At 45.2% G+C, this 27,045-nt stretch overlaps 1 protein-coding gene across 7 annotated transcripts in view; it reads right to left on the bottom strand.

Moving 5' to 3' along the window:
• RANGRF (RAN guanine nucleotide release factor) overlaps nt 1–27,045 on the bottom strand; it is a 75,418-nt gene that overhangs the window by 31,367 nt on the left and 17,006 nt on the right. For 2 of the 7 annotated variants that reach the window (XR_013603502.1, XM_078669102.1), the window contains exons 1-2: nt 7,723–7,840; nt 3,165–3,399 (exon numbers count right to left, since the gene is read on the bottom strand). Coding sequence is in view for 5 of the 7 variants with exons in the window: in XM_078669102.1 (XP_078525228.1) it covers nt 3,165–3,247 (83 nt within the window). In the remaining 2 variants the exon portion in view is untranslated. Of the gene's footprint in view, nt 1–3,164; nt 3,400–7,369; nt 7,841–7,958; nt 8,106–27,045 lie in introns of those variants that run through there. The other 5 variants (XR_013603501.1, XM_078669100.1, XM_078669101.1 and 2 more) reach the window with 4 other exon arrangements.

Below are 27,045 nucleotides of genomic sequence, written 5' to 3'. Positions count from 1 at the left end.
TGCAGCGAGTTATGCCTCTAAACGCTTCCAGCATGCGGTCCAGCTACCACCAGCGAGTTATGCCTCTAAACGCTTCCAGCATGCAGCGCAGCAACCGCCAGCGAGTTATGCCTCTAAACGCTTCCAGCATGCGGTCCAGCTACCAGCAGTGAGCTATGTCTCTAAATGCTTTCAGAATGCGGTGCAGCTGCCAGCAGCGAGCTATGCCTCTAAACGCTTTCAGTATGCAGTGCAGCAACCATCAGTGAGCTATGCCTCTAAACACTTTCAGCATGCAGTCCAGCTTCCATCAGTGAGCTATGCCTCTAAATGCTTCCAGCATGCGGTCCAGCTACCAGTAGTGAGCTATGCCTCTAAATGCTTTCAGCATGCAGTGCAGCAACCACCAGCTAGCTATGCTTCTAAACGATTCCAGCATGCAGTCCAGCAAGCAACAGCGAGCTATGCCTCTAAACGCTTTCAGCATGTGGTGCAGCAACCACCAGCGAACTATGCCTCAAAACGCTTCCAGCATGCGGACCAGCTAACAGCAGTGAGCTATGTCTCTAAATGCTTTCAGCATGAGGTGCAGCAACCACCAGCGAGCTTTCAGCATGCGGTCCAGCAACCAGCAGGTGCAGCAACCAGCAATGCCTCTGAACGCTTTCAGTATGCTGTGCAGCTACCAGCAGCGAACTATGCCTCTGAACGCTTTCAGTATGCGGTGCAGCTGCCAGCAGCGAGCTATGCCTCTAAACGCTTTCAGTATGCAGTGCAGCAACCATCAGTGAGCTATGCCTCTAAACACTTTCAGCATGCAGTCCAGCTTCCATCAGTGAGCTATGCCTCTAAATGCTTCCAGCATGCGGTCCAGCTACCAGTAGTGAGCTATGCCTCTAAATGCTTTCAGCATGCAGTGCAGCAACCACCAGCTAGCTATGCCTCTAAACGATTCCAGCATGCAGTCCAGCAAGCAACAGCGAGCTATGCCTCTAAACGCTTTCAGCATGTGGTGCAGCAACCACCAGCGAGCTATGCCTCAAAACGCTTCCAGCATGCGGACCAGCTAACAGCAGTGAGCTATGTCTCTAAATGCTTTCAGCATGAGGTGCAGCAACCACCAGCGAGCTATGCCTCTAAACAATTTCAGCATGCGGTGCAGCAACCACCAGCGAGCTATGCCTCTAAACGATTTCAGGATGCAGTGCGGCAACCACCAGCAAGATATGCCTCTAAACGCTTTCAGCATGCAGTGCAGCTACCAGCAGCAAGCTATGCCTCTAAACGCTTTCAGCATTCGGTCCAGCCACCAGTAGCAAGCTATGCCTCTAAGCGCTTTCAGCATGCGGTGCAGCTCCCAGCAGCGAGCTATGCATCTAAATGCTTTCAGTATGCGGTGCAGCTACTAGCAGCAAGATATGCCTCTAAATGCTTTCAGCATGCGGTCCAGCAACCAGCAGGTGCAGCAACCAGCAATGCCTCTGAACGCTTTCAGTATGCGGTGCAGCTACCAGCAGCGAGCTATGCCTCTAAACGCTTTCAGTATGTGGTGCAGCTACCAGCAGCGAGCTATGCCTCTAAACGCTTTCAGCATGCGGTCCAGCCACCAGTAGCAAGCTATGCCTCTAAACGCTTTCAGTATGCAGTGCAGCTACCAGTAGCGAGCTATGCCTCTAAACGCTTTCAGCATGCGGTCCAGCTACCACCAGCGAGTTATGCCTCTAAACGCTTCCAGCATGCAGCGCAGCAACCGCCAGCGAGTTATGCCTCTAAACGCTTCCAGCATGCGGTCCAGCTACCAGCAGTGAGCTATGTCTCTAAATGCTTTCAGAATGCGGTGCAGCTGCCAGCAGCGAGCTATGCCTCTAAACGCTTTCAGTATGCAGTGCAGCAACCATCAGTGAGCTATGCCTCTAAACACTTTCAGCATGCAGTCCAGCTTCCATCAGTGAGCTATGCCTCTAAATGCTTCCAGCATGCGGTCCAGCTACCAGTAGTGAGCTATGCCTCTAAATGCTTTCAGCATGCAGTGCAGCAACCACCAGCTAGCTATGCTTCTAAACGATTCCAGCATGCAGTCCAGCAAGCAACAGCGAGCTATGCCTCTAAACGCTTTCAGCATGTGGTGCAGCAACCACCAGCGAACTATGCCTCAAAACGCTTCCAGCATGCGGACCAGCTAACAGCAGTGAGCTATGTCTCTAAATGCTTTCAGCATGAGGTGCAGCAACCACCAGCGAGCTATGCCTCTAAACAATTTCAGCATGCGGTGCAGCAACCACCAGCGAGCTATGCCTCTAAACGATTTCAGGATGCAGTGCGGCAACCACCAGCAAGATATGCCTCTAAACGCTTTCAGCATGCAGTGCAGCTACCAGCAGCAAGCTATGCCTCTAAACGCTTTCAGCATTCGGTCCAGCCACCAGTAGCAAGCTATGCCTCTAAGCGCTTTCAGCATGCGGTGCAGCTCCCAGCAGCGAGCTATGCATCTAAATGCTTTCAGTATGCGGTGCAGCTACTAGCAGCAAGATATGCCTCTAAATGCTTTCAGCATGCGGTCCAGCAACCAGCAGGTGCAGCAACCAGCAATGCCTCTGAACGCTTTCAGTATGCTGTGCAGCTACCAGCAGCGAACTATGCCTCTGAACGCTTTCAGTATGCGGTGCAGCTACCAGCAGCGAGCTATGCCTCTAAACGCTTTCAGTATGCGGTGCAGCAACCAGTAGCGAGCTATGCCTCTAAACGCTTTCAGTATGCGGTGCAGCTACCAGCAGCGAGCTATGCCTCTAAACGCTTTCAGCATGCGGTCCAGCCACCAGTAGCAAGCTATGCCTCTAAACGCTTTCAGTATGCTGTGCAGCTACCAGCAGCAAACTATGCCTCTAAACGCTTTCAGTATGCGGTGCAGCTACTAGTACCAAGTTATGCCTCTAAATGCTTTCAGCATGCGGGGCAGCTACCAAAAGCACCTCTACGTACTTACAGCAAGGAGTGCCTCTTCCAGCTCTGCCTTCAAATGGAGTGTATAAACCAGCAGCACTTATTATTGCCCCAAGAAAGACAAAGTACCAGTCACAGTGCTGGCTAAAGAAATTGCTAAGTCAATTGGTTTTATACATCGAAAACTAAAGCACAAAAAAGATAAAAAGACAAGCAGGTTAATTAATAAACCAACAAGTCTGTACCTCACATCCTGGAAATCTGGAGGGAGTACTGCAGAGAAGGCACCTCCAAAGAGCATGTGCTCCTGCGCCTCGCCGTTCTCCATCTTGCTGCTGCGGACCAGTATGGAACTGAACCTTCTATGGTTAGAAGAGGTACAGACCCTTCTGTCTGATGAAAGCTCCTGAAGAAGGCCCTCAGTGGTTTTAGACACACCTTCTACATCCTTTCAGGTGGCTTGCTTTAGTGTATGCCCATCTGTAATGACAAAAAACACTTAACAATCACAAAGGTTACATGGCAACCTGCACGATTTAGGACAGAGTCTACTGATTTCTGATTTTTTTTTTTTATTGGGATTGTTATAATTTTTTGTTATTTTCTATCCTAAAATAATATGGATATCAATACTTCAATTGAAACCATCTATTATCTTGGCATACCACTTCAGGCTTATTGATATAATTTAAATAGTGCCGGGGTTTTCATAACAATATTGTGAGCATTGAAAAGGCATATTTAGGAGAAGAAAGTTGGGCAACTGTATTGCCCTATTCATCTGTAACTAAGCAAGTCCTTTTTTATGATCAACAAGATGCAATTCAAGAGAAAGGCATCTTGGCTATGAAATTAAGGGAAAGAGGTGTGCCTATATGGGGTGCGCTAGCATGTATGCTGGGGAGCACTGTTGATGAAAATTGTTCTAATATATGAAAAAGACAAGGAGGTGCAAAATAACAAGTTAGGTTGTGCCTGTAAAGGGCAACAATTACAGGCTACTGGCCCAGAGACAAGCAGCCATATAACATGGGAAGAGGGGCCAGACACAACAGAGAGGCGCATGGCACCAAAGGTGGTTCATCGTGTGACGCTGGCGCATCATGAGCTTGCAAGTAGATTGCAAGGACAGGGACTCACAACCATGAAGACAGAATGCATGCAGCAAAACACACAAGATGATGGACGGAATGTTGCACAATGGCAAAACATTCACCCTCAGTCACAGATCTGGGTTTAATCCATCGTTTTTTTGCTCACCAAGCCACCCCAGTTCAGACATGGCCATATGCAAATCAGTCTTGACCCTGTGCCTCGTGGGAACAGTCCAGCCCGAACTGCCAAGCCATGTCTTCCCTGGACCGGAATCAAGGATCCTAGGACCAGTTTCTGGCTATCAGCCATCTTCAGCCAGGATAGCTTGACTCCGGTGGCTTAGTGAGCACGGGACCCACGTCTGGGCATACCCTTCCTACATAAGGTGAACAGCAAAACACACAAGATGATGGACGGAATGTTGCACAATGGCAAAACAGAATGCATGCAGACAATCTAGTTTGTACCACACTGTCTGTGCCATTTGTGCAGCCACATCCAAGACAAAGGTTTCGCGTCTGGTGCATGTTTAAGGAAAGGAACTCACAAGAACGCGTGCAGTCACCTACCGTGAGCAGGCTAGGGTTGTGACTTAGCTGCTTTTCGCTTGGAATATAGGAAAGTTTCAACTCTTATTCTCCTGTTCTTTACGTAATGCAGACTTATTACAATCACTAAAACAGCCTTCGAGGCCTTAGGAAAATGCCATTAAGATCTGCACTGCTGCAGACCTTGAGATTCGTTATAGGTTGCGGTAGGCACCTCCACCTGCCCAACCCAGACAGGCTATTGGAAGACGCTCAAGGTGAGTACATTGTGAAGGGAATGGTGAAACTCTTTAGTTTCAAACAATTTCAAGCCTGCACTATCACTCTGGAATATGTTCCCTAACAAAAGATATCACAAGTCCAAATCATTTGCCAAGGTGGGCGTTGTCTGCTAGAAAATACATTTGACAGATGGGTATTTTTCAAGCAGTAAAACTGTTTTTTTTCTACATTTAACGTGTTTAGTTTGCACTAAATTATTTTAACGATACTGCTATATAACGGAATCTCTCTTCTTCACATGTTTAGTCCTTAAAATCTGTAACACCCTTCATTCACAGGGCGTTCACTCCTTCACTAATGCTCTCAACTTAGCAACACACTCAGAACCCCTAAGACCATACTGCCTCTCGTGGTACTTCACACTACTTGATATTTTAAGCTGATGTTTTAAGAATAAACTTTACCAACTCTGTGGTTTATTTGTAGAGTAACTTGATAAAGACACTTATTGAAATATACTTGTCATGTAGCTATGTCCAGCCACTTGGAATCTCACAGGGCACTTAAAATGCACTTACTAGAACATCTTCATCTTCGAAACTCATATATGCCATAGTTTGGGAACTCCTAATGGGGAGAATTAGATAAAATGAAGGGGTTGGGGGGGGGGGGGACTTTGATTTCGCCATTTACTGCACTGGAGTAGAGACAGTTGTATGTGGTAGAATGTCTCAGTGCATCTTATAGGCAAAGTCTGTGGAGAGAATGTAACTTTGGGCGCTCCATTATACTCTTCACTGCGCAGGTTCCTCTGCTTCCACGAGTCTGAGAGGCCATCAACAAGATGCTCGAGTACAGACAAAAAATTCTGGGTGTGGAAACAGCTCCTCTTCACCCTGCACAACTGCAGCTCATTAGACTAAGGTAACCAGATAACTCAATTCCACCAAAGAAGCGGTGATCCTGTTGCGCGTTTCTTTTTCCAACCGATTGCATTCTGGGGTTGTAGTCCTGGTCCACTTTAGTTGATCCAATGCACCAACACATCTTAAACAATTTGTGCAAAAGCCTGGAACTGAGCACTGTGTCCTTGGTGACATGGGGCCATTTGCTAAGCTAAGACAGCAGGCAAGTCCCCTTGCTCCACGCCATGCCCTCAGAGAGGTGCAGGAGGGCACACTATACCTTAAGGCCGGTGGTAGCATGCATATCTGCCAAATTACCAACGGCTTCTGTAGCCTCATCAGCATGAATTTTTTTAAGCTAACAATGGTTTGCATGCTGGGAGTTTCACCCCTATCGCACATACTTATAATGGGGGGAAATAAAACGAGAGCTAACAACTTCTTGGTTTCAACACACGTAAGGAGCTCATCTAGTCCACTGCTTTGCATTGAGGCACTTGTTGCCCCGACTGTATAACGGAATAAAACATGACTACAAGACCCTGAAAGTCATCCTGATGCAAATGTTGCTTTTCTATTTCAAATGGCAAAAAAAAAAGACTTTAATGGTATCCCTGATGTTTATGCCCTGCTTAGCAAGAAAACACCAGCACGCCCGTAAAATAATGTTCTAATATGGTTATTTCTAGATCAATTACTACTACCCCTGGCAAGGCACTGGTTTGCTTTTGCGAATGGGTAGCACACTACTCTGTGGATGCTCACTGTTAGTGGTTAAGGCAGGTGTTGTGGATTTAGAGTTAGTGATTGACACGTTCAGTGATGCAATTTTTCCCAACTTGAGCAGGTTTCATTAGAGAAGCCAATCGTCCCGCTTTCTGCAGCTTTGTACCCCTGCCAACATAGAGTTGCTCCAGGATGACAAATGCCCCACTGTAGGCCACTCAAATGAGAAGCAAGAGGGGATGACTGGAGGTACCTGGCAGGACACGTCAGCAGGCCGTGCAATTCTTAGTCTCTCAGCCCTATATAAAAGAGATGCCTGTGAGTGACTGGGAGGGATTTTTTTTGTGCATATTTATATAGCGCAAACTCGACCCGAAGGTATTGGAGCACTTTACATGAGCACCGTATTGGCATTACACCTTCAGGCACAGGGAGATTAAGTGATTTGCCCAGAATCACAGGATGTGGACGCGACCCCGAGGCTCGAACCCGAGGCTCGAACCCTGGTCTCCAACACCAAACTGAGAGGGGTCCTGTACAATGCAGCCACGGGAGGACTTTTAGCTATAGAGATGTAAATAAAGCCTCTTTCTGTGAAGCAGCCCTGAATACGTCAGCGAAAACCACTTCTGAGTCATGTATTTGAAATATGCCTTCTGTATTTATTTCTCCCATTAAGCCTGTGCTCAAATATTGTCAGATTAGAGAACAGTGGCAAAAGGAGAGTAAGATTTGCTAAAAATGAACCCGTTTTTTAAAAGTAGATGAAGCAAAAACCAATACACTACTACCTGTTCCAAATATTATATATTTACCACTGTATTATATTTGAGTGAATATGCCACAAAACTGGGCACTGTCCCTTTTATCACATATAATATACAGTGCAATGTGATTAACAATACACTTATAGGTAGCTTTTAAAAATATTTTTAAATACTCGCAATAACGTACCAGAGACACAAGATCAAAAAGTTATTGTCCAGGACAACACAATTTGTCCAGATAGGGTGGATGGGATTAAAACGGCTGCCCTGATTTCACAATTTCCAACAAGTCCACATGGCCACAACTGTGTCTGTAATGAGACTACTTCTGATGGCAAGACAAGGCACTGCCCTCGAGACGGGAATGGTCACTGTGGCACGTGCACACCCAGCTTTAGAAAACACTCTCCATTTCCAGCATATCTCATAACAGCAGAGAGCAGAGGTGGCCAGGCGCAAGAATCACAAAAACATTAAACTAATTTGGACTGCCCAGTGCAACTATTAGTCTAACAGTAATGTCTGATCGGAATTTTTCACCATTGAAAACGCCCGAATCCAGAGAGGGCGCGTGGGTCTGGATGCGGGTCCAGATGCTCGCGCCTGGAGAGCTAGTCTGAGAACCCGGGAATGACTCGAGGACGTGAGCCAGAGGTGCTTACGTCATACGCACAGAAGTAGAGCACGGGTGGCGCGCGGCTGCGTATTGCGTCACAGGAGCTGCTGGGGGGAGGAGTCAGGTGAGTGGGGGAGAGAGTCCGCTTTCTAACCCTCACCTACAGGAAAGTTCCGCCCCGTAAACCCAGGCGCACGGATCACGGATTTCAACAAGTCCTGTGCAGTCTGTGCTCTCGCGTTACACAAGCCTGGCACTTCCTGCAAGCTGACACAGCGTGGGGTTAGAAGCTATCTCCGTCAGGGACTCATGCTGCTGCAGCCAATGAACTGGCCATGTTGTCCTCCAGCCAATACCTGGAGGCCATACCGAAACAAGCGGTTTGAAAGACTCCATTCCAACCAATCACAACACTATTGTACTCTTCTACCAATGGACTTTCCGACGCCGTTTCTATTTTCTGATTGGTTCTGAGCGTCTAACTATTAGGACCTATTGTAAGCAGGGGAGAAACAAGCATTGGTAAGTGCAATAGGTTTTGTAAAGTTGTGGGCTCTAGGCAGAGGCGCACCGTCCTAGAGTCAAATTTCGGGGGGACTAAGAAAACATTTTGGGGGGGCTGATTCTTCAATCAAAAGGCAAAGTGGAGCTGCAGGGGCCCTAAGAAGGGGTGAAAACCACCAAAGCCTCATTAACAAGCAAAAGGTCTTTAAATGACCTGTGAAGTACTTGGGTGAGGCAGTTTGTGCGCCGGGCTGCCACACACGAAGGGGGCGGGGGCTGAAGCCCTTTGAGTCTAATTGGCATTGCGCGCTTGGCTCTAGGCCCACATACTTTGTAAATTATGAATGCAGACATAGAGTATATGTTACTTAAAAGTGGCACCGAGCAGGTGCAATCGGGCTCTTTTTATTGGCAGTGACCAGTGATGCCTGTGTTGGTTGGGTGTGAGGTGGGCGTATAGACCAACCCTCATGGGAGAGGCTGGTAAAGCACTAGAATATGTCCAGCAGGACACAACATTTTTCTCCTATGTGATCAATTATAAGTTGTTTTTTGTTGTAAGTTGTAACTTGATAAGCAGTTGTGTAATATAAGTGATATATTTGCACTTAGAAGTGCTGTGGCATATGGTGGAAAACCGTCAACTGCACTTGATGTGTTTAAACAGTGACAGTGCTCTTGTGACGGGTAAACAGGAAACTAGTGAAACAGTTCTACCAAGTACCACACATCAGGTGTTAGACTAACGCATTTCAGTGTGGTGCACCGCATCACAGCACTGAAATGCATAGTCACGCATATGTGCATGATACGTTTGCTGTCACTGAAGCGCTGCAAACTTGTGTGTGGCAGCTGACAGCGCGCCTTCTGTGGCAGAGCGCGCTGCTCCTGCAGGCTTGGGGGGCTGCATGGTACTTGACAGGACTGCCAGCTGAGAACTAAGGCTGCACTGGCAAGCTCACAGTCAGTTCTACAATATATTAATCAATGTTATTCCTATAGCCTGGCACTGCCTGCGCAGCTCTGAGTCATGTGTTAGACATCCTGCTGTCACAGCAGGCCTGGTAGTATACCCAGTAGCTACTTGTACTACAGAGACTGTCAGGTTGTTTGATACATTGGCCGGGGGGCATCATGTCTTGCTTCCAGTCCTGCTAAATTAGTAGAGCCTCGGGGTGGCCAGGAGTGTGAAGGCCAGCAGCTCAATGGTTTGCAGTTGGTGCTGCCAGCCATAATCATTATGACACTCCCGGCACTGCTCATAGCCATCCGGTGCTGTCTCAAGCAGTGCTAACACAAGCCGGACCCCCTGCAGACAATTCAATATTGCCTAGCCCGGTCAGGAGAGTGCAGTGCAGCGTGTCGCCGGAGTCATGACCTGTGACCGACCGCGATACTCACTGATCGCCCGGTTCTGTTTTAGTGGCTGCCAGGAGAGGACTCAAACAGGCTGCCTGAACTAACCGGGCACCAGTGGCAAACTGAAAATGATTGCCATTGCAGGGGGCGGATGGTGGGTGGGGAGGGTGGCTTGAGACAGCCTGAGCCTGTTGCAGAGTCAGTTGTCAGAAAATGTCACACATAGCATTCTGAAACCTTGGCAGCTATAGTAAAGTAAACTCCATGCCGCAGCAAGTAGGAGCCCTGGCGTAGGGTGGAAACTTTAAACATTCAACTGCAGGTAATGTGCTTGTACAGAGCGACAGTGCGACAGTGCTTTTCGGATGAGTGAAAGTAAAACTCAATGCCACAGTAATACCTGGGTAAAGTGCTGCAAACTGCTGGTGACAGTACTCATCTGGCAAATGAATTGGCAACTAGTGAAGGTAAAATCCAGTGCCATAGTACCACCCAGATTGATCGGCATAGACCATTGGTTTCATGGTGGTACAATGAAAAACATGAATTCTCTTACAGTGAGATGTATCTTGCTACATTTGCCAGTCGCCATGTTGGATTATTTGCATCCACGTGATTATTAAAGTGAGGTATGTCGCTGACATCAATAAAGGGCCATGCTATGCCAGAAAACGTGTTCCATGTTGGAATCCCCAAATAAAACTAATTCAAAGTCTGAGGTTTTAAAATTCATTTTACTGAGTGGCTAAGAATAGAGTGCACCCTTGTTTCATCTGTGAATATCTAAATGTAGATGAAAAATAACTATGGTGCCCAAGTCGCATCCTTCATTGTCTGGGGAAATGGGGGCGGCTCAAAGGCTTTCTGAAAAAAAAAAACACTCTTGAAATACTTGCAGCCAACCTTCTTTGGACCCTTCAGACATGGCCAACTATAGGCCCATTTCGCTCCTTCCAGGGCTGAGTAAAATCTCAGAAAAATTGGTTAACTCTAGGTTGTCCAATTTTGTGGAGACCAATGGAGTGCTAAAAAGCTCCCAAACTGGCTTTCGCCCGGGCCAAGGCACTGACACCGCCTTGCTGGCAGTCATGGAAGAGGCACGCTGCATTCTAGACTCAGGGGGATCAGTGGCAGTGATCCTCCTGGACCTGAGCGCGGCATTTGATACTGTGAACCACCAGGTACTACTCCAGAGACTATGAGATGCCGGAGTGAGAGGAACAGCGGTAAACTGGCTTGGGTCATTTCTTAGCGAAATATCTTTTCAGGTATGGGAAGGGAGTGCACGGTCGGAATCCACCCTCCTCCATTGTGGTGTGCCTCAGGGCTCCTCCCTGAGTCCTACACTATTCAACGTGTATATGGCCCCCTTGGAGGAGGTGGTGGCTCCGTTCAACATCAAGATCGTGAGCTACGCCGACGACACCCAATTGGTGTTCGCCCTCTCCCAATCCTCTGAGAATTCCCAGATACTCCAAGCCTGCCTCTCACAGGTCCATTCCTGGATGGGGGACTCAGCACTCAAACTGAATGGGTCCAAAACGGAGATCATGGTGATGGGACCAAAAAACCCCTCCTTTCCCAGCATAGCCTGGCCTAGCTGCTTAGGGAGCCCTCCTGAACCCAAGGATGAGATCAAGAGCCTGGGCATCTGGATGGAACGAGATCTCTCCCTTAGAGCCCAAGCTTCCAAACTGGCGGGCGTCTGTTTTGGTCTCCTCAGATCAGTACGTAAGATACTGCCTCTCAATCCTTTCCTATCAAGAAAGCTCTTGATACAGGGTCTAATTATGTCCAGGCTGGACTTTAACAACGCGATCTACCTTGGGGCCCCTGAGAGCACTCTGAACAAACTCCAACAAGTTCAAAATGCGGCAGCACGAATGCTCCATAATATCCCCATGTCCTGCTCCGCCAAACCAGCATTGAGGGCACTACACTGGCTGCCAATAAGGGAAAGAGTGAAATTTAAATCCCTATGCCTCGCCCACAAAATCCTGCAAAGCAAAGGTCCCCCTGTCCTGCAGAAGATGGTGGTCCCGTACAAAGCGAGCAGAACGTTACGCTCGGACCAGCAACATCTGACGGTCGTCCCCAGGGTAAAAAAGGCCCGATCGGGTGGTAGGAGATTTTCGGTCAATATCTCCATTCTTTGGAACGCCCTACCCCTCAGTCTCCGAGCAGAACCATGTCTCTTGCGCTTCCGAAAACAACTTAAGACTCTCCTCTTCTGTTAATTCCTACTCTCTTCTTTCAGCATTTTCGGATGCCGCTAGTTGGCAAAAGCGCGGGGATGCTCTAGGGTAACCGAGCGCTATACAAAACCGATTTAATAATAATAATAATAATGTACACAAGCACAACAGGCTAAACATAAAAATAAGCACAGCGTAAGCGCTGGGCTTGTTTACGTAATCTCTCCATAGCTGCATGCATTTCAAACATGCTTGTGAAAGCAATATGTTATAGGCAATCTGTGAAGCGGAACGAGCATGGCAGGCTAAACATAAAAAGAACTTTTTTACCTAATCTCCCCGTGGCTGCATGCATTTCAAGTATGCTTTTTAAAGGCGGTCTGTGAGGATCCTCCCCTTTTTCCCACAGCGCCTTAAGACCCTCACAGGTGTTTAGACAAGCTTTATAAACCCCTGATTGATTGATTGAAACACGCTTAAAGTGCGTGCAGCCATGGGGAGATTAAGTAAACAAGCACAGTGCAAGTGCTGTGCACGCTGAACATAAAAAAAACATTCAGAAAAGTCCACTAAAGCGGACGAACACAGTACTTGGACCTCAGGACACTGATAAGAGCAAAAACATGAGGAACATCAGGAAATCGTATGCTACAGCCAATAGAAACTGAGTATAAGTAAGTGGCAAGCACAGGAACCAATGAAAAGCAAGGGGGTGGGATGTAAGCTCCTTTTAAGATTTATAATGAATATAATAGATTTAACAAGTGCGCTGTGCAGATGAAACCTAAAAAGTACCCTCCTAATCCAAAATTATACATTTCACTTTCAAATAATGGCCACCCCATGCAAATTGTAGGTAGTTGTTCACGTTGTATATTTTTCCTGTTTATACTGGGCAATTAAAATAGTTTAAGATCATTTTGCATCTATGTGTAGTAAAGTACCTCCACTCTGAGATAGTTACCCAAAATAGATACACAAAGCATTTAAAAACAAGTAATTAAAAATAAGTTAATATCTAGAGACATCTGTTTACGATAGAACACTTGGAAGTACCTCTGTTCTATAACAATTTCCGAAAGGCAAAAACCTCAAAAAGAACCTAAAAATGAGCCCAAAGGGAGTCCGCTATGCCAACCGTGGTATCTAGCTGTACACATTAGTTTGGGGGGTTGTTCAAGTGCTATCTGATGTGGGTAAACATAAAGTGCAAATTACAAGTAATAAATAGTCTCTAAAACATGAACTCATCAGCGATCACCCATGGGGTGAGATATTTGCCCCAATCTTACCTCTTATATGCCAAATTGAGCGGAAGAAAGTGGAGACTGAATAGACAATGATACACCTATTGTCTGACTTACAGATTCTCAGGGCTGTATGTCAATTATCAATCTCAAGGAGTCAACAAAGAGGCACAATCCAGCAAGCGCGCTAATTGGCATTTGCATGGCAAAAGAATAAAACATGTTCTTCATTTTCCACAGTTTGACAACCCATGGGACATAGGTCATTTGAAATACCATTGTTTTTACTCCATAAGCAAGTAAATGAAGAAATTGGCAAGGTCCCTAGCCTAAATTTAATAACTAGGGATCTTATGCATGGGACGTTTACATAATCCATAAATTCCTCACATTTTGGTGCACATTTGTGGGACAACTATAAATCAGTCAGCCTGCTAGAGCATACAGTCGATATTCTGCTTAAGTTAATAGCATTCCAGTAGGACAATGTAACTAATTCTTGGGCGCCTTTCGATATAGAGGCGGGGTTCAGCCAATATTCAGTTAACCCTAGCCTGATCAATCACTCCAGTTGTTTACATGGGAGACCCAGGGAATCATGGAAGCTGAACAATTGACCACTTTCTCCTGGAGGTGGTCTTCATACGGGACCAGATCCTCTGTCGTCTAGAACCTAATTCAATATAGTATGGGTTTTAAAGAGGCTGGGTCTGATATTTGTCTGAGATTTATATCCAACTTCGGTGGTAGTAGTGAGATGCTTTTCAGTAGGCTCAACACAGATTCAATAAAGGCATTTTCAGTTCAGTCAAGCTGGTCAAGGTTAGAGCAACCCCACAATTCAGCCCCATATAGGGCTGCCCCGCATGCTTGGGCCTTGTATATCTCTAGTGCAGTAGAGGTTGGGTATGAATCTGCCCTGTTAGCAAATCTTAATCTTTATTTATGCATGATCGCATTATTGTATACGTCATTTTACATTTAGACATAGTAAACTGTGTGAATCATATGTCTTCGATTAACTTTAGTTAGAAAATGCATCTTAACATTAGCAGGAGTGGGTCAAGGTGATCTACTCCATTTTAAAGTTAAACATTGCATTTCTGACTGCTTTGCATGATTTGTTTTTGTTTCAGGAAAATATGCTGGTAACCTGTAGAATGTAACGTTTGGATGAAATTTCATGTTTAATTGTTTGAAAGTGACCTTAGTTAGTTTTGCCTTGAGAGTTGCGTTTTCCCTGTCCACCTTTCCAAGTGGATGACTCTCTCCCTCTTCTGAGACTCAATGCTCCTTATACTTTAGCTCATAGCTTTACTTACTAGAGCAAGTACATTTGTCTTTTACTGAGTTGAGCCTTCCCCAGGGTCTATGTGAGATTCTTTCTCTACTCCCACCAGTTGCCTATGAATTCCCCAACTTTAACTGTCACTTAGCATAGGTATTTCCCGCAAGGGGAAATTAATCTTTATGTAACCGATTCTGCCTTTACATATCTGCATTTCGCAATGTTTTTTTCAACATGCCTGGCTGATTTATGACTCTGCTGTAATCAGGTGATTATTGATTTATGACTGAATTCACTGATTTGAGATTGCAACTCTACTAAATTGCTAATAAACCTTCATGGTTTGAAACTCATTCCTCTCTGTCATTACTGTGGGGCAGAATATGCGTCACTGTGATTGAAATGCTACATCTGACGATTTCAAGTCTTAGTTCAACACCAACGTCCATCTGAGTAAGTGGAGCGCGGACTGGAGTTTGTGCCTAGTTTGCACGATGCAAACACCATCCTAATCATTCAGCGCCATCACATCTATCTATGTTCTCTTCCATGTGCGTGAAGCTTTGGGGTCATATTCTTTTGACTTTGATTTTAGTCATCTTTATTATGTTGGGGGAAGAGGAGAGACAGTCAGGGAGTGCGATGTGTAGGAAAGTAGGATCTTCTTATGGTTACTCCCACTTTTTGCTTGATGTTACACTGTTTTGACTAGTCTAACTGGGATCCTGCTAATCAGGACCCCAGTCTATCTGCTTTCTCCTTAAAATGTTATGCCATGTACTTTGGTACACTCCAGATTAGATACTGGGTTACGCTTATAAGTCCTTATATATGGTGCACATGTACCCATCGGAAGCAGCACCTCTGGACCCAGACACCCCAGCGCAGGTAAACCTGAACTGCTTGTGCTTTCTTGGACGTTGGCCCCTACTTACCTCAAGTCCAGAAGAATAGTCCTATAAGTTGTCTGTAAGTGTACCTCTGCAGTTAATGTTTCTCCCATAGGATAACATTACGGCGTTCGAGGCTTATGCCTCAAATCATACAGCTGTGATTTTCGACTGTTTTTCCTGTAAAAATCCATAACGTTTAAAGTACTTACCTGATTCCGATGATCTTGGTGTCTAAAATTATATAAAAATCTTTGTCATTTTTCTAAATTGGTCTTGAGTTTCTTTGTGAGTGTGTGTCTCATTTATTGCCTCTGTGAGTACAACAAATGCTTAACACTACCCTCTGATAAGCCTAAACTGCTCGCCCACATTACCACAAAAGAGCATTGGGGATTATTCATTTAAGCTCTGTAAACCAATAAGTGCACTACTTAAAAAGCAAGCTTCATATACATTGAGCAGCGGAATTAACAAAAAAAAGAATTCTGTTTTCTCTATATTGATTTTGAGATGTCTTAGGGTCGTGCATAAGACAGCTGAGATGAAACAGTGATGGAAGTTTGAGATGCTGAAAGAGGATGTATCATAGAGGTAAAAAAGGATGTGTGAGTCATCTGCATAGGGAAGAAAAAAGAGCCCAAAGGAGTGGATGAGAAGCAGCAGTGAGGAAACATAAAAGCTGAAGAGGGTTTGGCTGAGCCAAGAGCGTGGGGCACTGGGACTTGTGATCTGTCTGAGATCAGTTCTGGAGAAAATCAGTGATCCACTCAAGAGTTGAGTCTATGATACCAATTGAGTGAAGATGGCAGTGGCCGCCGGCATGGCTCACGGGTGGCGGGATGGGGTGGGTGTCGCGGCAGGGGGGGGGAGTCGCGAGGGGGGAGAGAGGGCAATATAAAACATTTAAAAAACTTTCCTTGATGCCGGTCCCGTATTCCTGCTCTCCTCATCTTCGAACAGGAAACACACCGAGGCCCTACTGACCAATCACGACGCTGATATGCAGCGCTGTGATTTGTAAGCACCCAGGCTCCTCTGACTAATCACAATGCTGCAATGCAGCATTGTGATTGGTCTGAGCGACGTGACACGGCGTAAGCCAGGGGCTGGAGGGCTGGGCATTTTCTCCATGCAGGCTGTAATGCAGCCTTTATGGAGTACAGGGATAGTGTGCATGACTGATTAGAGCGTCCCGTGAGGGCCGACTAACAGTCATTGCACTCTTAGGAGTGGGCAATTCACTCCTTCTCTGCCCGGCTCCGAGAGCAGAGCAGCCCCGCCCAACAGCCCGCAAAGCAGCATGAAGAATAAAATGATAATAACGCAAAGTTATTACCATTTTATGTTTCGTGCTTTGCACGGCTCAAAAGCAGTGAGGCGATACTCCTTCGCCATAGCCTAGGAGCCGCCACTGGAATACTGTATAGTAGCGTCACGTAGGAGATGATGTCAAAAGCGAGCCAATAGCGCATCTAAAACCATAGGATTGTTATCATCAACTATTGTTTTTTTGCTTTAAACTGAGACTTCATATAGTACAATTCTTTAAAAAAAGGCATTAGATAGTTCGTTCGAGGTACAATGAAAACTAGACCAGGTCAGACCTGGTTGCACCTTTCCTAACCCACAACACTACAACGGAGAGTTTTTTATTTATATGCTGTCATTGTTTAAATCAACAGTGTATGTGGCTGTTTGGTGAGGTCATAGGTGTGATGAGAGTATGACAGATGTTTGGGGTGAATGATGTGAGAATGGTCAGCTGTGGTTGATTATAGGGGGTTGTTTCTTTGTATTATCGATATATGTTTTTTATTGTTGGTTCTGTGATGTGTTTTTGTCAGTTTGTTTCATTTGTATAATCTATTGTCTCACTATGTGGAAATATTGTACAGCATCTTTTGACATATGTTATTTCAGAAATTCTTTTTAATTATGTAATTTTGTACAATTAAAGGACAATAAATTATCTTTGCAATAGCATAGTATCATGTCTATATAATCAAATAAAAGATAAATAAGAGTATGCACACATTCTTGTTTTAATTTTGGCAGATTTGGTTAGCCCATGGAGCCCTAGCCGGCCTACATAGAAGTTATACAGTCGCTTGAGAGTTTCTCTAGTTTTCATTCTTTTTCTTCCCCTTTCATCCAGACCGCAAAGTACTTGTAGAGGGTACCTTTCATACGTTATCCTTCATGGTAGATACATAACCAAGACAATTTGAGTGTTTTCAATTAGTGCTCTAAAAATTCCCTTTTCACCTTTTATATTTGTAATTGATTTATGCTGTGTGTCATTTTGTATATTGATACATTTGTAGGGTCCTGCAGCGCTTTGGAAAGATGGGGGTCCTTTACGGTTCTGGGGGACTTGTTATTTGGATTCAAGATGGTCTGTTGAGATATTAATTGGTGTATTTTGTATTGTTTAAAGGTGAATTATACTGGGATGTGGCTGGTGAGATGTAAAAGACTAGTGTATTGTTTTGGGGTGGATTATATTTGATAGAAAAACCCCAAGACCCCCTGAATGCCCAAACCCGCTGTAACAACTTGGCAGATTTTTTCCTCCGCAAAATAGAATCAATCTACACCGCCTTCCCCCATCCCTTGACCCCGCTCGAGAAACCAGCCCCCAGCCACACATGATCATTTCCCTCCTCTAGACCCCACCAACCTTGAATTTATCATGCACCAGGTAAAATCCGGCTCCCCCAATGACCCTGCACCCCCACGCACCCTACTTTCAGTCACTGGCCACATTCTACCCACCATTCTGGAGCTACTTAACCACATCGCTGCCTGATAGTTTCCCCTGGTGTGCTGGACAGCAACGAAAACGGGTGTGGTCATGACGAGCTCAGCTCATCATGAGCACCTGAGAGGTATATGCCATGATGAGCTGAGCTCGTCATGAGCATGGAAGGGGTTAATGCTTCCCTATCCACCGGCACTGTCCCACTCCCATGGAAGCGAGCCATGGTCAAAGCCCTCCTCAAAAAACCTAATCTAGATCAAAACAACCCCGCCAACTACCGACCTATCTCCCTGCTGCCCTGGCTAAGTAAAATCTTGGAGAAATATGCCAATACGGTGCTAACAGAGTTCCTAGAATCCAACCACCTTTTGGACCTCACCCAGACGGGATTCCGCCCCTTCCATGAGACTGAAACCGCCTTGGTCGCAGTGACGGAGGAGGCTAGGAGGATCCTGGACCAAGGAGGCTCCGCAGCTATCCTCCTCCTCGACCTAAGTGCCGCCTTTGACACTGTGAGCCACAACATCCTACTGCATCGACTTAGCAGTAAGGGAATCTCAGGAATGGCAATCACCTGGTTTAAGTCTTTCCTCTCCAATCGCTCCTTTCAGGTCTTTGAGGGTGATTACACCTCCCCCAGCAAGCCTCTTGGTTGCGGTGTGCCGCAGGGCTTTTCCTTGAGCCCTACGCTATTTAACATATATATGAGCCCCCTAGCCGAGATCGTCCGCCCCTTCGGGGTAAAAATTATCACCTATGCGGACAACACTCAGCTAGTGGTGGCTCTCAATCCTCTGCACTCCGCACCTAACTCCTTAAAGAACTTCCAGGAAGCAGTTACTGAGTGGATGACATCTTCCTGCCTTAAATTGAACGGGGACAAAACGGAGCTCATGCTCCTAGGCAATTCCATCAGCAATACCATCGACTCACTATGGCCCCCTTGCCTGGGACCTGCCCCTGCGCCTAAAGACACAATCAAAAGCCTGGGCATCTGGCTAGATAAGTCCCTTATCTTCAACTATCAAGCAGCCAAACTCTCAGCCACCTGGTTTGGTCTCTAAGACTTCTGCGTAAAATCCTTCCCCTGCTACCCTTCCGTGCAAGGCAGATAATGGTCCAAGGTTTAATCCTGTCTCGTCTGGACTTTGGGAATGCCCTTTACTTAGGGGCACCCCAGGCTACCCTAAACAAGCTGCAGATTATTCAAAATTGTGCAGCTAGAACCCTTCTCCAGATTCCCTACTGACTCCCAGTCAAACCCAGACTAAATGACCTCCATTGGCTCCCAATAAGGGAAAGAGTCAAATTTAAGGCAATGTGCATCGCGCATCGAGCCTTTTGGGGAACAGGCGCTATCATCAACCAACCTCTGATAACCGACTACCGCCCAAACAGACAGCTCAGATCCGGATCCTCCTTCCTGGCCGTGATACCCAGGTTCAAGAGAGCCAGATGTGGGGGCCGTTCATTCTCCCACAACTCGGCTAGGCTCTGGAACTCCCTCCCCCTCCAACTGAGATCAGAGCCCAAGCTACTCACCTTTTGCAAACACCTAAAAACCCTGCTTTTTAACAAACCTGAGTAGCTTCTAATGGTACACCCATAAGCGTTATGTATGCAGTGCTAGGACACCTGAGGGTAGCTACCGTGCCTTACAAATGGTCTCTTCATTTCATTAGTGGCCAGTTAGGCCCTGTTATGGATCTGTGTGAGTCATTAAATATGTGGCAACATTTGCCAAAGTCCATGTTTGTTTTGTCCTTTGCCCATTATGTGTCTTTGATGGAACTCTATGTGCAGGTGTTTATATTAACTTCTTCAGGATGGTTTCTGTGTAGTTTGGTGACGGATACAGAGGTGGCACTGAGGTGGCAATGCTTAGCCAACTACAAGGTTTGGTGCCATGCAGTGCACATAATGGTGCCAGCAGTTTGTCTAAAGTGTACACATGTAAGCTTATCCCTTGAATACCTCACAGCCTTATTAAAAAGAATGCCCATCCATTTTGCTCCACTGAAACTGGGGACAGCAGCTGCATTTCTTTATTCAGAATGCATTTGTTGTCCTGCTCCAAAAGGTGTTTCTCTGGCAGGTAGACAACACCGCCTCTGCTCTTGTCAGCTCTTTCCTTCTTTTATTCGGCTAATCGTCGAAGAAAGTCGTTTAATGAGATTAACGCTAATCCCTTAATTCCCACGTTTATTCATTTGCTTTTCCAACGGTTGGTCTTAATTCAAAGTATATTTACACCTCTACAGCAAAATAAAAAATTTATTTGTAGTAAAGATGAACCACTAGAGTGATACCGCACAAGTGCATAGAGACATCACTATGTGTTTTACAATATGAAGAAAGAGCATGAACATGCATAGGGTGGAGGGAGAAACTAAGCATGAAATATAAGGTTTACAACCCACCCAAGCAATTGAGCCCTCTACATCAATACACAGAGAACCACAATCTATGCTATCTATACAGATGTTGAACCGCTAACGCCTACTCCATCCCCAATTGGTTCAAATATAAGGGTTCATTATGATGTTGACACTATTGCCATCTGGACCCACCCAACTTTAGGTTGGCGGTTCCGATCTCAGTATTGGGATGCGACCGCCCTATGGGCGGTCAGAAACATCCATTTTATATTTGGTAGCTTGCACCGGGCAGAAAAGGCCCGCAAGCTGCCATTGTAAAATGGATGTCTTTTAACATCCCTGCACTGTGTGGCAGGCCCCTCACAGTGCCTGGCACATGATGTTGGGAGGTTTATGGGGGCACCATAGCAGAGAGCTAGTGGGGAAGGGGGCCCTGCTAGGGACCCACAAAGTCATTTCCCAACAGCTTTTCCATGTCGGAAAGGCCAAGATGGAAAGGCTGTCAGAAACTGACATTGTAATCCCGACGGCAAAGCAGAGGGCGGCTTCACCGTCATTCAAGGGATTACAGTTCCGCTCCACTTCCGGCGAGCTCTGTGAGCCCATTAGAAGAGGTGCAGAATCCCCCGCGGGGTTCCCTCTGACCGCTGTCATCATAATATGACGGTCGGAGGAAAACCCTTGGTGTCTGGTGGAAAGCCTCGGACAGACTTTTGGGTGGCTTTCTGCTCGACATCCAAATAGGGCCCGTAGTATTCTTGCACCGTCAGCAGAAAGAAAGAACCATGTATCCTTACTGCCCAGCACCCACCATATTCCAGGTATTTATCAATCGTCTATAAACAGAGGCTCAATACCTTCGTCAACCAGCCCCATCCAGAGACAGAGTCACACTAGATCCAACCACATGTTGCAGACTAACATGCGCTATGCGTAAAACGGAAATGATAAATTAATTAATGCATGCACTTATAACACGCACACTACCAACAATAGTACACTTGCAGGCAAAGGCCGGAGATTCCCACCCGCTTCACTCAGTAACTCGGTTTGACCAGCTCCACTCACGCCAACCACCAAGCAGTGACTTCACCAGGTTGTTTTTCGTCACTTGCACCAGAACCACTCTCATGATCCCCTCTGATGAGGGCCGCCTTACTCTTTCTACACCATTTACCATTCTTCACCAAAATGAAATGATTGAAAACTAAACTCTTCGCTCACATTCCTCTCAAGCGGCCAACCATTAGAGAACTATCTCAACATGGCTTGACAACTGCCTTTCTCAGCGTGCTCTTTGCAAAATGAGATGGTTTTGCTAGCAATTTCCACACTGTCCACCTTACCGACCACGCATTCAACCTCATCCACTATCTCCTCCACTGAACCTTGAATGGGACACCTGGAAAGAAAATCTGCTCTGGCTTTCTTTGCACTTTGGATGTGTTTTACATCAAAATTGAATTCATACAAGGGATAGACTTGTAAATCAGAGGTCTCAACCTACTGAAGCAGCAAACGAAGCGCTCTTTAGATTTGCAAAAAAGTTGAGACATTAACCCCGAAAGAAATAGGGATGTAATATAAAAGCAATGCCTGCCAGTCCCTACGTATGGAGCGGGAGTAAGGGGGTATGCCCTGGTGTCGTCCTTACAGACAGTAGAGAATACATTTCTATTAAAACTTTTAGGACTCCCAAGATCCAGTGGCGGCTGGTGCAGGTAAGAGTGGCAGGGTGGTGTGGGGGGGAGTCGACAGAAGACAACGAGGGAAAATAAAATAAAATAAAAAATGAAAACCACTTAACTTGGGCTCACTGATGCGGCGAGCGTAAAACATCGTTTACAACGCATGCGTTACACCGCGTGTCATTACAACGAAAGTTTTACAACGCGAAATCCATTACAACGCATTTCATTACATTGCGTAATCCATTACAATGCATTCCCCAAAGTAACACACCGGCGGAGTTAGAATAGTAATTGTGTTGTAATGGATTCTGCGTTGTAACGACATGCGTTGTAACGGATTTTGCGATGTAAAAATGTTGTTGCAATGACACGCGTTGTAACACGTGCGTTGTAAAGTGTCATATTCGCGGCGAGCGCAAGGTAACGATAAAAAGGTTTTATCTTTCACTATTACATTTTTTATAAATGCCGGACTCCACTGACTTCTACTGAGAATATTTTCTTATCTTTTGATATATGTTTGTTTTCATCGTTATAATGATGTGGCCTCTAGGTAATAACAGTTTTTTAATTAAATCTTGGTTTCGACCTCTTATTTCTTTATCGACTAGCGAATGCTGTTGTTACCACCCTTGATAGTTACATCCTTCGATGCTATTCTTTCTCTCGGCCTAGACTTGGGATAGCTGCCCTTAGGTGAAAACTGGTTTACCATTGTGGTTTCACCAGACCGGATTTTGTGACTTCTCACAACTTCAGTCTTCCATGCGAATCACTCACAGCTAGGCTCCCAGAATGTCATCCAATAGGCAGGGCAATAATAAAGGTTTCGCAAGGTTGCTGACATTAGGGCCTATGAACCCATGTCTAGGCCACTAGGCCAGAGGCAAAGACTTCAAATGCTTCTTCTAAGGGCAAAGGAGTCCATATTCATTTATTCTATGAAAAGTCCACTTTTTTTTTAGCTCTAAAGTGCGCCTTCATATGTAACGCTTGGAAAGGATTTGCAGTGCTGTGAACCGTGAATAATGTCACTTATTCAGAGACACTCAAGTTAGACATTACCATCATTAGGCAACACTTTCTAACCATCAGTAAACACTGGGACCAAATGACTGCTGAGGTCTCCTGATGATCAAATACCTTCCATTCCTGGTGGTATAAAGATAACTAGAAGGGAACATGATAGAAAGTTAAAAAGGAGGTGTGGGCAGTGTGATGGTTTGTGGTGATAGGCTGTTGACAGGATGCACAGGTATCAATTAACTTTAGGAGCACATCGCACCATGCTACGTCAGTACGGGCGCTTCCACACATGGTTTTAGTGGGGCAGGTCTATCTTAAAGGGGCCATCCAGCCTAGAGAATAAAAAGTCTTTTTCCCCAGTCCTGCATCTTTTACAATCACCAACAATAGGCATTCTAGAGTGTTACTTTGTTTGATGACGTCTGCTTGGGTTTTGAAATGTCTTCAATACACGCCAACAGACCGAGCGAGGCGGTCGACTCCCCATTTTGAAAGCCAAAAACGGATTCAATTTAGTCTTCTTCTGCACGAAATCGTCCCCACTTCAATAGAAGTCCATAGGTGAACAATATCCCGCCAATTATAAATTTTTGATTTCCCTCTTTCTGCTTTGCAAATTTTGTCATGTACGGCATTGTGATAAAATTTGCTGGAAGGACCCTTTAGGTAATACCAGCAGTCTCAGCAGCATTACAATACTTAGGGTAGACAACACTAGCACCGCCCTACAGTACCGTCACACTTTTAAAGGGACAGCTACACTATTTCTTTGGAGTGAGCAGATATTTAGTAACAACTAAGTCGTTTTGGAACCCTCAGATGGTTCCGTGGAAATTGAATGCTCAAGTACACAGTACTAACTCCATACATGCAAGGTTCTCAGGTTTTACTGATTTTCATACTAAATATAGGCAGGAAGCAATGTGTTTCCTGTCTGCATATATGTTTAAAAATAGAAATATACAGTTGGGATTCTTTTGATTGAACAATCATATTGACACTCATGACTTTCACTCCAATATCCGTGTAAAGTCGTAGCGCAAGAAGTAAAACAAGCATTGGCAAAGCCAAGACAACAGCCTTTGATGTTTTTGCCTATAAGGGTCTGTAGGTATTCATGGCCACCACCTTGCTATGATGATTAACAAGGTGGAAAAAGTGGCATAGGTGCCATTAGAAAACCCATAACAAGATGGCAGCCGTGCATGCGCACGCATGCTCGGTGGCAATCTTGGACTGATTACTTTCAGCTTTATGAAAAACAATAAGATGGCCACTGTGCACCTGTGTACATGCTCTGTTGCCATCTTGTAATGGTATTTTATAAAATATAAGAAAAACCATTACAAGATGGCTGCCTTGCATGCTCAGCAGCCAGCTCGGAATGATAATTTGGTCGATTTAAGAATGGCTTGATGATTCTATTTCCATCGCAACGCTTTGGACATCTTCCCCTTTGCAAATCAATGACCTCCTCCCTTTAGGTGTTTGTAACTGATGAATGGTTGGTGACCACAACTGAGGTCACAAATCATTGATTCATGCCAAACCGAATCACAATTAGAAGAGGACGCCCTTTTAGGCCCTTTCTTAATTGAGATTCGGTATCATTCGCTTAACCTATTTTGCAAGCTTTTCCGACTTGAAAAATTGAGTTGTATAGGTATAAGCCGTTTTGCAATCGCAAACCCTATAATTTTGCAATTTGTCTTTGTCGATGTGGCCCATAGTTGCATGTCACAATTCAAAGTATGAGAAGAACCTGAAGCTAAGAGCTTGCCACATCCCCTCATTTCACTCTTGCTCCAGTTTTTTTAATGAAAACTGCCATACAAAATAGATTCCAACGAGTAATCTGTTGAATGCCACTCTGTAGCAATTTTCCAAATATTTTAGATATTATATTGGTTTGTTATTAACATTCTTTAAGCCAGTGGTTTTAAATAGCACTACTTGCCCTGGATGCTGAGTTGAAAAATAATATGTACTTTTCATTCTGCAAATGTAAACATGAGCACATTTATAACCAAAGGTGACCAGAGGTGACACCACATTTACACAACAATAAAGCGCCTTACCTTTGTATTATACAGTTTTGTGTAAAGAGAACACTAATCAGTATGATAAATATATACATGATAAGTGATATGGTAAAAGTAAAAATGATTGGTACAGGAGGGAATTGCTCTTGTGGGTTGAATACCAAATGTGATATGTTGCATATTTTGTTGAATTGCCTAAAAATCAAACAGCGGAGACAGTGGTTACGCCCAATATTCCTGAAAGATGGAAATATGTCTCGAGGGCACGCTGCAGTGTTTTTAACTGATATGCGCTTTTTAGACATAGCATGTGCTATTCGAAGATTCACGAGGGCAGCCATTGCAGTGTTTGTTGAGAATTAGTAGGAGTGCAGATATATTTATAGGATTCCCTGTAGATTTTATTGGAATATATATTTTACATGGGTAACTTTTTTATGGTTTTATTAGATTAAATTTATCATTATATATGTATTTGCTATTATATTTTAATTGATTGATTGCTAAATATATTGGGTGGTTAGAGTCACATTTGTTGATTGAGGAACCAGTCCTTCAGCCTTCAGCCTTTATACGCCGAGGCGGTACAAAAGAGGGTGGTGATGGACGGAGCATCTGAACCAATCAAACACTCACACCCAGTCAAAAGATCTGGGTTTGATCCATCACCGTTCTTTAGCCCACTCTGCCACCCCAGTTCAGACATGGCTATATGCAAATCAGTCTGACCCTGTGCCTCATGGGAACAGTCCAGCCCGAACTGCCAAACCATGCCTTACCTGGACCGGAAACAAGCTACCGAGGACCAGTTTCTGGCATTACAGCCGTCTTCAGCCCGGCTTGCTTGAATCCAGTGGCAAAGTGAGCAAGGGACTCACGCCTGAGCATACTCTGCCACACTTATGGCGGCCAAAGCGGTACAAAAGAGGGTGGTGATGGACGGAGCATCTGAACCAATCAAACACTCACACCCAGTCAAAAGATCTGGGTTTGATCCATCACCGTTCTTTAGCCCACTCTGCCACCCCAGTTCAGACATGGCTATATATATACGCCGAGGGCCAGATGTACGAAGAATACAAATAGTGATTTCCAAATGTACAATAAAACTCGTATGTTTTTTTCCGAGTCATTATTTATTCGGTACGCTATTTAGGTAATCACATTTTGTGATCCTCTAACTTGCGAATCAGTTTGGAAATACCAAACGTACCTTTTGGCATTCACTAAAAACATCACTAACAGGGAATGTTGCTCATTTGGAAACTGGAGAGTATTCATGTTGGAGATTGAGATCAGGGCCGTACTGGGAACCAAAAAACGGCCCTGGCAAAGTGCTCGGCCACCCCCCCGGGGGTTAGGGGTGCAGTCGAGCTGTTTGCAAAGGGCCGGGTTTGGCCGATTTCGTTACAGCAGCCGATATTGCAGCTATGCTGCAAAAACGGTTCTGTAACAAAATCGCCCCCCAGGGGCCAAACACCAGCCCCCAACCCTGGCAGCCCACTGGGAAAATGCCTGGTGCCCGCTACAGTGTCCGACCCTGATTGAGTTCAGTATCCAACTCAAATCCTCCTGTTTATTTGCCATCCACCATTCAAAAATAAAATAATATCTATAAAGAGCAGAGCACTGAGAAGGAGGCTGGGGCCAGAAAAATAATATTTAAATTTTCTGAAAAAGAACTTGACATTTTGACAGAGGACTGTGCTGGACACCAGGACGAACTGTTTGGCAAATCATCTCTTACAGTGCCTGAATCACAAAAGAAAATATTTTGGAAAGCAATGCAGGAAAAATCAACTCTGTTGGAGTGGCAAAGCGATCCAGAAAAGAAATACAAAACCGATGGTATTCAGATCAAGG

Source organism: Lissotriton helveticus, chromosome 12 (genome assembly GCF_964261635.1).
Source record: "Lissotriton helveticus chromosome 12, aLisHel1.1, whole genome shotgun sequence".
NCBI classification, from domain to species: Eukaryota; Metazoa; Chordata; class Amphibia; order Caudata; family Salamandridae; genus Lissotriton; species Lissotriton helveticus.
The sequence above is the reverse complement of the archived record's forward strand: the minus strand, read 5'-3'. Positions and strand labels throughout refer to the sequence as shown.